Source organism: Hyla sarda, chromosome 8 (assembly GCF_029499605.1).
Source record: "Hyla sarda isolate aHylSar1 chromosome 8, aHylSar1.hap1, whole genome shotgun sequence".
In the NCBI taxonomy this organism is placed as follows: Eukaryota; Metazoa; Chordata; class Amphibia; order Anura; family Hylidae; genus Hyla; species Hyla sarda.
Window position 1 is genome coordinate 180,909,696 of NC_079196.1, and position 13,945 is coordinate 180,923,640.

The following is a 13,945-nucleotide window of genomic DNA, read 5'->3' on the forward strand; positions in this document are numbered from 1 at the left end:
TGGAAAAAACATTACAGTTAATATCCTTTGGAGTTAAAGCCATCTTTCCAGCTGCATTGTGCATTACCAATTTGAAGAGGCACACCTGTGGTTACTGGCCTTTAGGGCAGGGTAAAGTTACACGTGGCTTATTTGGTGCAGAAATTTCTGTGACTGTCCTATTCATTTGAAACAGACTTTCAGAAATCCATATATTAGCCACCAAAACAATCATATTTTGAAGAAATTGATTTTCATTTGGAGACATTTTAACAACAAATCTGCCTTATGTGACTATACCCTAAGGCTGTGGTCCCCAACCCAGTTCTCCAAGCCCACCAACATTTCAGTTTTTTTCAGTTACTCCATTGGAATAGAACAGGGAATAGCTTATCCTTGGCTATTGGTGGGCTTTGAGGAAGGGGTTGGGGACCTCTGCCCTAAGGCACTCAGTGGCCTGTCGCAGCCTGTGTATATTATATTTTACATGGAATCTGAAAAAGGGAAATTCTACTCCTGAAACGTGTTATTGCCATCAATGTATCTTCTTTTTTATTTTATATATACACCAAAATATATTTTAACACAATAAAGAGAAATTAATTGGATATTTGCTCGAGCAGTGCCGAGACCAGTGCATTTTTTCTCCAGATGTCATCCTATATTTTAAAATGCTTCTGAAATCTCGCAGTGTTCATTATGGCCACTAAGCCTAATAATAAGATGACACTTCCTGCTCTTCAGAGATCACTTTTCAGCAGTGCCCCCCTTATCATCACAGGCAGGAATACAATAAAGGTTACACCAGTAGTAAAAATAGGTTTTACCAAGTACTTACCGGCATATAGCATACTTTTCGTAATGGTTAAGCTAGGTGCTGCAGTATGTCCCATATATCTTTTTCTGTATCTATTTATTTTTTAATTAAAGGGTTGTTACCAGGGATTGGCTCTAAACTGAGATATGTATCCATATTCTAAATTTTGTAGAATAGATTGTGCCTGGACCAAAAGATTAGGAAAACCTCTCGAAAAGACCACTTTTTAGAGAAGACTACCCAAGCATCTAGACGGGATGTCCTGTCACAGATCTTTATTTCCACTATATACCTTGTATTCATATACTTGCCATCTTTACGATGACCCCTATCCCTAGAAGACCACTTTTTTAATGCAATTTTGGTTGGTACAGTGCAGCCTACAAAAAATATAAATAGTCAAATCACCAGGTCCAGATGGCATTCACCCCCGTGTTCTAATGGAATTAAGTAATGTAATAGACAGACCCCTATTTTTAATATTCAGGGACTCTATAGTAACAGCGACTGTTCCCCAGGACTGACGCATGGCAAATGTGGTGACAATATTTAAAAAGGGGACAAAAGGTGACCCTGGGAATTATAGACTTGTTATATGTAAATTGTTTGAGGATTTTCTAAGAGATGCTATTTTGGAGTATCTTGTTAAAAAATAAATGTATGACCCCATATCAGCATGGCTTAATGAGGGATCAATCCTGTCAAACTAACCTGATCAGCTTTTATGAGGAGGTGAGCTCCAGACTGGACCAAGGGCAATCACTGGATGTCTTATATCTGGATTTTTCCAAAGCATTTGATACGGTGCCACATAAAAGATTGGGGCATAAAATGAGGATGGGGCTGGGGGGGGAATGTGTGCAAGTGGGTAAGTAACTGACTCAGTGATAGGAAACAGAGGGTGGTTATTAATGGTACTTATTCTGATTGGGTGACTGTTACTAGTGGGGTACCACAGGGGTCAGTCTTGAGTCCTGTTTTATTTTATATATTCATTAATGACCTTGTAGAGGGGTTGAATAGTAAAGTAGCAATCTTTGCAGATGATACTAAACTCTGTAAAGCGGTAAACACTATAGAAGACTATAGAATAGTTACAAATGGATCTGGATAGGTTGGAGGTTTGGGCTGGGAAGTGGCAGATGAGGTTCAACACTGATAAATGTAAGGTAATGCACATGGGGAGGAAAAATCCGGGCTGGGATTATGTATTAAATGGGAGCACACTTTGGACGATTGACGTGGAAAATGACTTGGGAGTCCTGGTAATAGTAAATTGAGCTGTAGTGACCAGTGTCGAGCAGCTGCTGCCAAGGCAAATAAAATCATGGGGTGCATCGATAGGGGCATAGATGCCCACGACAAGGAAATAATTCTACCGCTGTACAAATCAGTCAGACCACACATAGAATACTGTGTATAGTACTGGGCACCAGTGTACAAGAAAGATATAGTGGAGCTGGACAGGGTTCAAAGATGGGCAACCAGAGTAATACAGGGAATGGGAGGACAACAGTACCCAGAAAGATTATCAGAATTAGGGTTATTTAGTTTATAAAAAAGAAGGCTTAGGGGAGACCTAATAACTATGTATAAATATATCAGGGGACCGTACAGAGATGTCTCCCATGATCTATTTATACCCAGGACTGTATCGATAAAAAGGGGGCATCTTCTACTTTTAGAGGAAAGAAGGTTTCTACACCAGCACAGATGGGTGTTCTTTACTGTAAGAGCAGTGAGACTGTGGAATTCTCTGCCAGAGGAGGTGGTCATGGTGAACTCTGTAAAAGAATTTAAAAGGGGTCTGGATACTTTTTTGGAGAATAATAACATTGCTGGTTATGTATACTAGATTTATAGGGACAAAACGTTGATCCATGGATCTATTCTGATGCCATATTTGGAGTCAGAAAGGAATTTTTACTTCAAGTATGAGTTTTTTTTTGCCTTCCTCTGGATCAACTCAGTAGGGACTGATTAGGGATATAGGTTGAACTTGATGGACTCTGGTCTTTTTACAACCTTATGAACTATATTACTAAGTTGTAACATTTTAATAAATATTGTTTGTTTTTATTTAGGGCCCTGCAATATTTTTTGGTAATTCTGCCCTTTACTCAAGCTAAACATACATGGAAATTTAGATGTGATACAGGTACTCATCCACTTGGCACAAGCATGATGGGTGGGACTATGTTATCCTGGTCATAAAAAAATATGTTTTTATGGTTTACTATTGTTTTTAATTCTGTAAACAATGGACAAGACATGGTTAAACACACTTTCAGACATGCTGACCCAAAGCTAATGGATCAGTCTCCTTGATGTCAATAAGAAGGCTTCATGGTTTTAAAACATATATTAATTATAGTTTCTATCCATAACTGTTCTGCCGTCCGACTTTGTATCTGTAATCACTAGTAAATAATGGCGTCTTGTGTGTATATTTATGACTGGTGTCTATTATGGTAATTTTCAGAAAATTCAGTCAGCCAGGAAACATTAGTTCCAAGTAATATAATCAATGTGTGTTTGGGAAGAAAATCCATCTTACATTGTAGCAACATATTCTTGGAAATGTGGTAAATGAGTTGGATATTACCGTTTGTAATTATGTTAAGTACGCATACACAGACTTCTCATTTACGCTACATATGCAAGAGATGGAAGCAGTTTAGGCCATGTATTTTTAATCATTGTGTGCATTTGTATGCTCTATTATTTTTGCATAGTCACTTCCCTTTCCCCACATAGCTATTAGGAGAAATGGAACTCTAATATAATGTTTGCCAGACCTAAATAAAAAAAAAATATATAAAGGTCATATCATTATATCATAAAGGTCATATCATAAAAAAAACATTAAAAAAAGGTGATTTAGGCAGAATGTCTTCTTTCCTGTAATATTAGTTAGGAAAACATGGTCGCTCAGCAGTTAGTACAGGGTTCCTAGGTTGAATATCAACCAAGGGCAAATATCACCATGGAGTCTAGATATGCTCCTTGTGTTTGCTTGGGTTTCCTCTGGGTGGTTGGCCTTACTCACAAACTCCAAAAACATTGTGAGATGTTATTTACTTCTTATACATTTGGTCCTACTATGTATGCATGTTTTTGAGATAGGGCAGTGTGAGCACCACTGGGGATTGGTTTAGTTTACATGTAACAGAAAATACATTTTTGATGTAATGAAAGGTTACACTCTAGTCAAAAATGTTACTTTTAAATTTATAACTCCCTTACAATTCATTTCCAGGTCACCTGGAACTAGAAAGAGTGTTTGTGCTCTTCTCACATGACACCCTACAATATCAGAAAAGTGACAAAACATTGATTTAATAAAAAAATAAATGTATCTTTGTTTGTTTTTTGTATTATAGCAAACGGCAAGACCAACTTTTTTTGCACGTAAATTTGAAGCCTCAGTGAACCAAGAAATAATCGGGCAGCTAGACTACTATCTGTATGGTAACTACCCATCTGGGACACCAGGACTGAGATCGTACTGGGAGAATTTGTATGATGAACCAGACGGCATCCACAGTATTAGTGATGTTATGTTGACCATGTTCCATTCATTCTCTCGCATGGGCCTCAAAAGAGCTGAGGGATCTTTGCATACCGATGGAGAAAACACTTGCCGGTATGTTTATGGATATATCTTCTTTGCAATTTTACATTCTTGTTGAAGAAATGCATCATCAGGTTGTCCTTCTATCAGAATTATAGCCATTTTATTTAGCCTTTTTTACATTGATTGATGGCTTGTGTCTTATTCCCACCTGAGTAACTTTAGTAAAACTAGGTGGATTTGCCATTAAAGTAGTGAGTGGCTCCTAACAGGTCATGTTTTAGAACTTTCTTAGCATTACTCAGGTGAGACTATTATTGTCAGGATGTCAAATATTGCCACATGTTTTCTTTCTCTGGGATATCCTCAAATTATGACTAGTTTTGGCTTGTTGGGAATTTTAGTCAAAAAATAATAGTCTCTGGGAAGTGTATTGGTGACCCTATTTTGTTGTCTTGGACTTGGTTCACACATAGTTTTTTTAGTCAGTATTTTGAGCTAAAACCAGGAATAGGTCCAAAATGCAGAAATGTTATTCTGTGTCGGTTCCACTAATGGTATTGGCTTAAAAAACTGATACTACATGAGAAATACATTTTAGACATGTATGACACAAGAAAACTTAAATGGGCATTTGATTGCATTATATATCAATGTAACCCAAAGTGTTTATCTGAGGGGGTAATATGGTTCATTCGGGAGATGTAGGGCGTCTTATCGGCCAGGCATTGCTTTTCGGAAAAAATATGCAAAATAGTTTTCCCAAAAAATGAAAAGATCTTTGTCTCTAATTTCAGCGGTTAGTGTCTCTGTGAATCAATGCTCAACCCCTAAAAGAGCATTTAAATGTGACTAAAGATTACTACTGTTTTGGGTGGTGCTTGGCTGAGTTAGAGGCCTTTAAACGGGTACTCCGGTGCTAAGACATCTCATCCTCTATCCAAAGGATAGGGGCTAAGATGCCTGATCGCGGGGGTCCTGCCGCTGGGGACCCCCGTGATCTTGCACGCAGCTCCCCGTTACAATCAGTCCCCGAAGCATGTTCGCTCCGGGTCTGATTACTGGTGATCACGGGGCCGGAGCATTGTGATGTCACGGCTCTGCCCCGTGTGATGTCACGCTCAGCCCCCTCAATGCAAGCCTATGGGAGGGGGCGGGGCCGTGATGTCAAAATGCTTCGGCCCCATGATCGACAGTAATCAGACCCGGAGCAAACATGCTTCGGGGACTGATTGTAACAGGGTGCTGCATACAAGATCATGGGGGTCCCCAGCAGCAGGTTCCCCGCGATCAGGCATCTTATCCCCTATCCTTTGGATAGGGGATAAGATGTCTTAGCGCCGGAGTACCCCTTTAATGTGGGCCTGACAGGTAATCTATCTTCATGAGGAGACTGCCAAACTAATAAAGGGCATCTTATAGCTCTGGCAATGCTTCCGGGGAAATAAGCACGCACAGTAGCTGGCTCTTAATGCCAACTATTGCAGACCCACATAAAGACCTCTTTCTCAGCCAGCCTGCAACGTGCTCTGTCCTAACAAGTAAGAGTAAGGACCCCAAAACAGATGTCTACTCTTCTTTTTGGAGGAGATTCTGGTTTGACTGATGTCTCTAGTCGTGTTTAATGGCCCTTATTGACTTACTGGGAAGCCACTTTCAATAAATGGAAAATAGAAAGCAAGCTCCCTTCCTTCTGGAGAAGAGCTACTTTGCACACAGTATTAAAGTGACCTCCTGAGCTTTTGGTCCTTTAAAAGGGAAATATGACTTCTAATCTTCATGGCCTGTATGATTTTATAGTGCCAGGTCAATGTCACAGATCAGGTGATAAAATACAGAATACTACTTTTTAACCTTTATTTTTGTGAGCTCTTTTGTCTTTAAAGACTGTCCATATACATTCGCTGAGCAGTAAATGGTTAAGTAAAGTCCTTGCTTTTAATTTTACAATTTACAAATCTTGGCAATGCCATTCAGCCAGACTTCTATAACTAACTCCCAAACCCCTTGTTCAGCAGAATCTTTAATTGAAATAAGGGTACTATGGTTTAGAAACCTGCGTAGATCAATATTGATGCTAAAGAATCATTTCCTTGGGTGATGTCATCATTTTAGATTGCAAAATGCTCATAGAGCAATAATCTCCAGCTCAAATTAACAATGCAGATGTCCATTAGTACAGTATATTATTGGAATAAGACAATCTACAGTAGAACAGTTAGAATGCTTATAACAAATGACATGCACAGTCACCAAGGTCAGCTCAATAATATAAACAATTCTGCCAAGCTATAACCACTTTAACACTATTGTCCAGACCAGCAATTATGAGTCTTTCCAAGACCCTTCTGTGCCCAACAACAACCTTGTTGTCTGGCTGCATTTCTAAAGAGAGGCCGACCAGAAGTCAATACCTCATCTTTGTCCCCAACAAATTCTTATACAGGCTGAAGTCAAACACCCCATCAATCCCTGCATCGCTATGCTGATCTGGAGTCTTGAGCGTGGCTGCAAATCAAAATCGACAATGAAATGATTGTGATATTTCCATAATTTATTTTGCTCAAACTGCCAAGGCAAAAATTTGCTCCGAATATTCCAGGAACTGCTGTTTTCCGCTACACATGCTAATAAATTACAAGGAGTGTTAGTATTCTGTGCGGCAGGTGGGGTGCTGCTTATATTGGCTGCTGTGATTTGTTTGCAGCGTCCTCGCGAAGTCCATCAATGTCAGTCTTGTTTGTATTCTGACTGCTCGGCATGGTTAAGACGCGGCAATCGGAAAAAAATCCTTCCAGATGTTCTCTATCTTTACTGCATTATTTTATAAACTAATGAAACATTTTTATTGGGTCTTGTTAGGCAGGATGTGTACAACATCTACATACTTTTGGTTTCTTCTCATTATTTTGAGTTACTTTATTAGTATACGACACATCTGTTCAGAATCTGCTTCACAAATCACCTTACGAAGCAGATGGAAGGCAGAGATTTAATGGACAGAAATATATCACTGGAAAATGTGAAGATAAAACATCAACATATTAATACATGAAAAAAAAGATGACTTAGGAGACTAAACCGGTAGCATTATCCGATCACCTAGGTCATCAACCTAACTAGAGCATACTATTCCATAGCCAACCTGGTTATACAGCTTATTGCATTTACTGTACCTCCCCCTAATATGAGATGCAGACATATCTTTCTCAAGCATTCAAAAATGCCTAGAGATAAACATATGCCTAAAGAGAAAAATGGTTGGGTTCTAAAGTACCCCCACCCCCACCCCTTAATGTTAAATGGGTATCAGGTTGTCAATATGCAGGTGCAACAGAGAGCAAGCTCTCTTCCTTCTGGAGGAGGACCACTTTGCTTATTTTTTTCCCAGTAGAGGATTGAATGGCCCATAAGACTTCACACTCCTTTGGAGTTCTCCAAAAGCAAAACTCCACCCCCCCCCCCCCTTCCCCCCAGTCCTAAGGCATCAAAAAAATATAACTGATTGCCATTACTATGAATTATGGAAAATACATCATCTGAAAGTTATTTCATTACCTTGCACCAGTATTTGTTCTCCTTGTTCTATTTATAAAATTGGTAGCCACTGATAATGCCCAATGCAGGTGCTGTTAGATCATTCTTTGAATCTATTACACATAGGATGGATGGATAGATAGATAGATAGATAGATAGATATGAGATCGATAGATAGATAGATAGATAGATAGATATGAGATAGAAAGAAGATAGATAATAGATAGAAGACAGATAGATAGTAGATATATAGGAGATAGATCTCAATTATATACTCCATATGGTTTTTGAATAATATCAATGGCATAGGGATACTGAGATGTAACCACTTTCCAAGCACTTTGTAAACACACATAAGATGTTATAAGTAATGGGGAAGTTAAAATATTACATTATTTTAACAATATTTTTCCATCTTAGTTTCATGGTTCACCTGGAAAACTCATTGTGTAACACTACAGTCCTCACAATCTGAAGGCAGATTAATGTCTGCCAGATGCGAGACCTAAGCCTTTTTTCTGTTTTTCTCATTCTCTTTTACTTTTCAGGTACTATCCCATGGGCCATCCGGTGTCAGTCCATCTTTATTTTCTCGCTGACCGCTTCCAGGGTTTTCTTATTAAATATCATGCCACTAATCTCGCCGTCAGTAAACTTGAGACTTTGGAGACCTGGGTGATGCCAAAGAAAGTTTTTAAGATTGCCAATCCTACTAGTGATTTCGGGAGGCTGCAGTTTTCTGAGGTGAGTTTAAAGCAAATAAAAGTAGAGAATATATTTTAACTGTGAAAGCTTCATTAAAGAAGAACTCCAGGGTTTTCTCTGCCCATACTACACACATTTACATTCACAAGTCCTACAACACCATGTGTTTTACTCCAGCACAGCTGCATCCATGTGTTTCATTACCCTAACTGGGTCATGTGATTGCCAGTCTGACCCACAGGGAACAGGCAGAGGAAGGGGTCCTTGGTCTACTGACTTCCTGTGAACTACATCATTACCTATTAGGTTCTCCAGGCAGCTCACAGATCCCTTCCAGCTCTAGCTGTATACTGCTTCTGTGGCTATTTCTATGGGATCAGGATATTTAGCAGTTATATATCTTTATAAAATATCTCAGTTGTGATTATAGGCCAAATCACATTTGGCTCTAGCAATATTTCTTAAAAAAATACGCTTTAAATAACAAAACTGTGGATAATGTGAGTTCAGGGGGCACCAGTACCCAGGTGCAATGGTAAAATTTCCCGCCCTCTCTCTGCACATCAGAGGATTCATGAGAAATGTTGTCAGCATTAGGATTGGAAGTGATGGAATTGCAATCACTATGGAGCCAACCTTATGCCTGCCACATCAGCTAAAACAAGTAAACACAAGACACAGCAATCAGTGAATTATTCTCTATTTATAAAAAAAAAAATAGAAAAAAAATCACAAAGACATGCCAAAAGTTTTAATTGCATTGGGTCTGACTCTTGAGACCCCCTGAAATCGCTAGTTATAGGCTGGAGAAGTGTGAGACATCGTGTTCCCGGCGGGCCACCAGATTCAACTTTGATCAAATTTGATTGACAGCAGGGGAGTGAGCGGCACACTACCTCAAATTACCCTGGCTTATAGTTAGCGATCGCAGCAGGTGTCAGGAGTGAGACCCAAGGCTAAAACGTTTGACGAGTGTGGGCAACAAGTCAGAGTTTAACTGATTATTTTCCTCTTGTTACTCTGCATGTTTGGTGGGATCACGAGAAGTACCAAGGTAACATAGTCATGCTTGGTCTCTAATGCTGACAGCGCCATGTAAAAGGTTACTATTGGCTCCCTCCCAAAGCCCTGCCCTGTCCTTAGTACTTGCAGATGAATTTCAAAAAGATAAAATACACAGGAAGCTCAGACCTCATAATCAATCTCAACATCTTTTATCTTCTGAGCTTCTACCAGTGCTGTGGTTTTAGATGAGGGACCACACTTTAAAAGATAGACAAGAGACATGGCATTGAGACAATGAGAAAATGAAGCTGTGGCTGTCATCACGGTGGGACAATGGTTTTGAAATTTATAAAAGGAAAGATTACAAATTTATTATCAAGTACATATAGAATGAATAGTCTTATATGTAAGTGGAAAACGAATATTAGAGTTAAGAAACCCTTTTTTTCCTTGTGCTAAGCCAAGAAATAGCAAATGATATACAGTGCTATAATATAAGTATTTAGTATTCTGTTCCACCCGGAAATTAATTGGGCACATTCTTTTTCTATCAATGTGGCCAACATAACAAATGGCGATCGTGATTGAGCAATTAAGAAAGACCAATGTAGAACTCAGACTTTGGGTATGTGTGGCAAATCCCAGACATTAATGTTCCATTAAGGAGATTAATGCTTTGTTAGTGCTGTTTATCAAAGTGTCTGCTGGTTGACTTTTAATTCCCTGAAGTGATAAGTTATCACCACTATAATTTTTCCTATTTTTTTACTATCATTTGTTTGCTACTGTTGAGTTTACTTTACCTTTTAAATAACATCTCTCCGATGGAGAACAGAACAAATTTTTACATTTATTTAAATATGGGATTATGCATGTGGGTCTGGTCAACACATCTGCAGACATTTAGTGTAATTATATAATGCTTCATGAGGCATGGCATTCTCCCTTAGAAGTGTGTTTTGGTCTGTGGGTTAGTGATAGAAAGCATAGAACTACACAGATGCATGGTATGACTTCATCCATGAGCCCAAAGAATAAATCTATATTAATTTTATCTATATGTTAAATGTGTACTTTTTGTTATCAAGTGTTAAGCTTGTTTGTATTTTATTAGTGGCCAGTTCAAGAATGGGAGATGCCATTGACTTTAGATTATATGTACTACAGGCATGGTTGGCATTCGGCTAACGTTACATTACTTTTACATATTAAAACATATTTTCCCTGTAGAATAGCACAAACTCTATTTATTGACTTGAACTGCTGAGCTTAATATGGTCCAAAACAACTGGAGATTAATATGATCACCAAAGTTCTACTTTTGTTATCCTAATTTGTCTTCTGAGAGCTGAGACCACCACCATGTGAACCTGTCATCACCTTCATGTTGCATGAACCACAAGGAGGTCCCGGGTGTCTTCTCCCTGCCCCACCACCCTTGATCAATAGATCTCTCTCTTTACTCAAACTGGGAGGTCTGTTGGTCAAGGCAGGTGGGGCATGGAGAACTGCCCTGATGACGTGGTTCAGGAAGCATGAAAGTGATGACAGTTTCCTTTAAACCCTTTGGAGTGGTAGGAGTAATTACTTTAGTAATTTTTGTTTAGTCTATGACTTTTAGTAATTTCTTTACCATAAAATGGTTGTCTGAGGATGACGACTCCTGTCTACATTATGAATTATGGCATATCACCATCATAGTGAAGGGTCCCACTGAGGACCCTTCGGTATAAACCAGAACAAAAGCTGCTCTGTAAGAGCGGCTCCTATTCTGCCAGCCCATGCATTATGGTTGAATGAATGACCAACACATGATACATGGAAAATGTATGACTAGATGTGGCTTTCCCATTGCTTGTGGTTGCTGTACATTAGAAAAGCCAGATACACAGGAATTCACTGATCTAAAAAGAGGTCATCTTTGTGAGACATCTTTACATTTCACAGTTGTCATGGCCGAAGTGATATATGAGGAAATTCTGTGAAGACGAGAGGGCACTTAACTATGTGTGGATGCATTAATGGCTGCTATTAGTGGTTTTCATCTAGTATCAGTGTCAGAGACCAAAAGACTTAGAAACAGCTGAATATAATAATAAAAGGTTATCCACAAGAAGACAGAAACTAACATTTCAATCTGCTGTCTAAAGGTGCATGCACACCACGTTTTTGAATACAGTTCCTGTATCAGGTTTTTGATGAAAAACGGATTCCTCAAAACCTGACTAAACTGTATCAAAAAGTGTGCACAAATTTTAACCCATATACGGTTGAAAACCGTATACGGTTTGAAAAATGATGTCCGATTGCATCCGTTTTTTTAAGAAAAAAACGTATACGTTTTTAACTTTTCACTCCATTTTGAGTAAAGTTTCACTTGTTTGATTGAAATTCCAGGAAAAAAAAACTGTGCAAAGTCAAAAACTGTATGGTGAAAACCTGATGTAACCGTACGCACGTACAGTTCTGTACGGTTCCCATTGACTCCCTTGAAAAAAAAATGTATACGGTTTATTACAGTTTTTCACCCGGACCAAGAAACGTGATAGACTACAGTTTTGGGTACGGGTAAAACCGTATGAGATGCAAAACGGACTAAACCGGATAATGCGTTTGACATACAGTTTACAATGTTAAGTCAATGCATATAGTTTTCTATACGGTTGCGTACGGTTTTTAAAGGGTACCTCTCATCAAAAAAAACTTTTGATATATTATAGATTAATGTATGCAGAATAACTTTACAATTGCATGTTATTAAAAAATATGCTTTTCTATTTAATTTTCCACTTTGAAGAAATGACCACTAGGGGTCTCCCTACCAGTCCTGGCAGCAAGCATTTCAGACTCATGCTGGAGTCCTAAACACTACGAGCTGCCAGTCTGCTTTGTTCACAAAGGAGAACACTCAGAGCTGCCAGCCTGCTTTGTTCACAGCCTGTTTGGCTGTGAACAAAGCAGGCTGGCAGCTCTGAGTGTTTAGGACTCCAGCATGAGTCAGAAATGCTTACTGACAGGACTTCATCTTTTTAAGTGAGAGAACTTGCACAATTGGTGGCCAACCAAATGCTTTTTTTTTGCCCCACTTATCTCCTTTAAGCTCAGAAAAAAACAGCACCGCATAGCCTTGGCCAGACGTTCGGCTATTTTTTTCTGACTTGATTCTCTTTTAATCTCTAGTCCCAGAAGGATCTTTTAGGAGTTTGAAGATTTTTAAGTTATCATTCCCATATCTAGTTATCGGATTATACCTTAGCCAAGTTGTAGACAAAGAATTTCATGTTATGTTTCATCGCTTTACATGGCAGACCGGCCCTTTTTCCCAGATTTTTGTGATATTGAACTTATCTCCCCTTCTTCAGTTCCACACAGTATCATCCTATCTGGTATCTAAATATGTTAAAATACAGTATAAAACGCTATCTTCTATTTATACAGTCTATTTTTGGGCATAGATCATTTAACCATAGATCAGGGGGTGGTTTAATCAAGTATAATCCGCTCAATGTCATCACATCTATTATGGGGTCCAATAATTTATGCACACATTGTAGAGGTGGCTATCTCCCTCTATGCACTGACCTCTATTGACTATGCTCAGTAGTTTAAATCGATGCTCGTCAAGGTTAAATCTCATCACAGTATTTCATCTAATGACATTTTACATCTTTCAATATACACTCCACTCAGAACAGTTTACCATAGGGACCACAAGTGTTCTGTGATCTCTCTGTCCATTCTCATGTTTTCCGCCCTGCAGTATCAAATTGGCTTCCAGCCTTTGTAATAAAATAATTTCTCTGCGGTTATTTCCTATGGGGACTTTATCGGCAAGTGATCAATAAGGACAAACAAGTGAATACATTTTTTTGTGCGTTGCGTTTGGCAGTCAATTTTGTTTCTAGTGGAATTTTCATAGAAGCAAATGAGAAGACTGGGGGTCAGGGACGGAGCTCAGTGCATGTTTAGTGCATAATTTAAAGGGGTACTCCACTGGAAAACATTTTTTTTTATTCAACTGGTGCCAGAGAGTTAAACAGATTTGTAAATTACTTCTATTAAAAAATCTTAATCCTTCCAGTACTTATCAGCTGCTGTATGATCCACAGGAAGTTCTTTTCTTTTTGAATTTCCTTTCGTTCTGACCACAGTGCTCTCTGCTGAGACCTCTGTCCATTTCAGGAACTGTCCAGAGCAGGGTAGGGTTTCTCTGGGGATTTGCTCCTATTCTGGACAGTTCCTATAATGGACAGAGGTGTCAGCAGAGAGCACTGTGGTCAGGCAGAAAGGACATTCAAAAAGAAAGTAACTTCCTGTGGATCATACAG

At 38.9% G+C, this 13,945-nt stretch overlaps 1 protein-coding gene across 4 annotated transcripts in view; it reads left to right on the top strand.

The window, feature by feature from the left end:
- Window positions 1–13,945, top strand: part of XYLT1 (xylosyltransferase 1) — a 340,609-nt gene that overhangs the window by 303,045 nt on the left and 23,619 nt on the right. For all 4 annotated transcript variants that reach the window (XM_056536893.1, XM_056536896.1, XM_056536894.1 and 1 more), the window contains 2 exons: window positions 4,180–4,442; window positions 8,456–8,651. In XM_056536893.1, coding sequence (XP_056392868.1) covers window positions 4,180–4,442; window positions 8,456–8,651 — 459 coding nt within the window. The remainder of the gene's footprint in view (window positions 1–4,179; window positions 4,443–8,455; window positions 8,652–13,945) is intronic.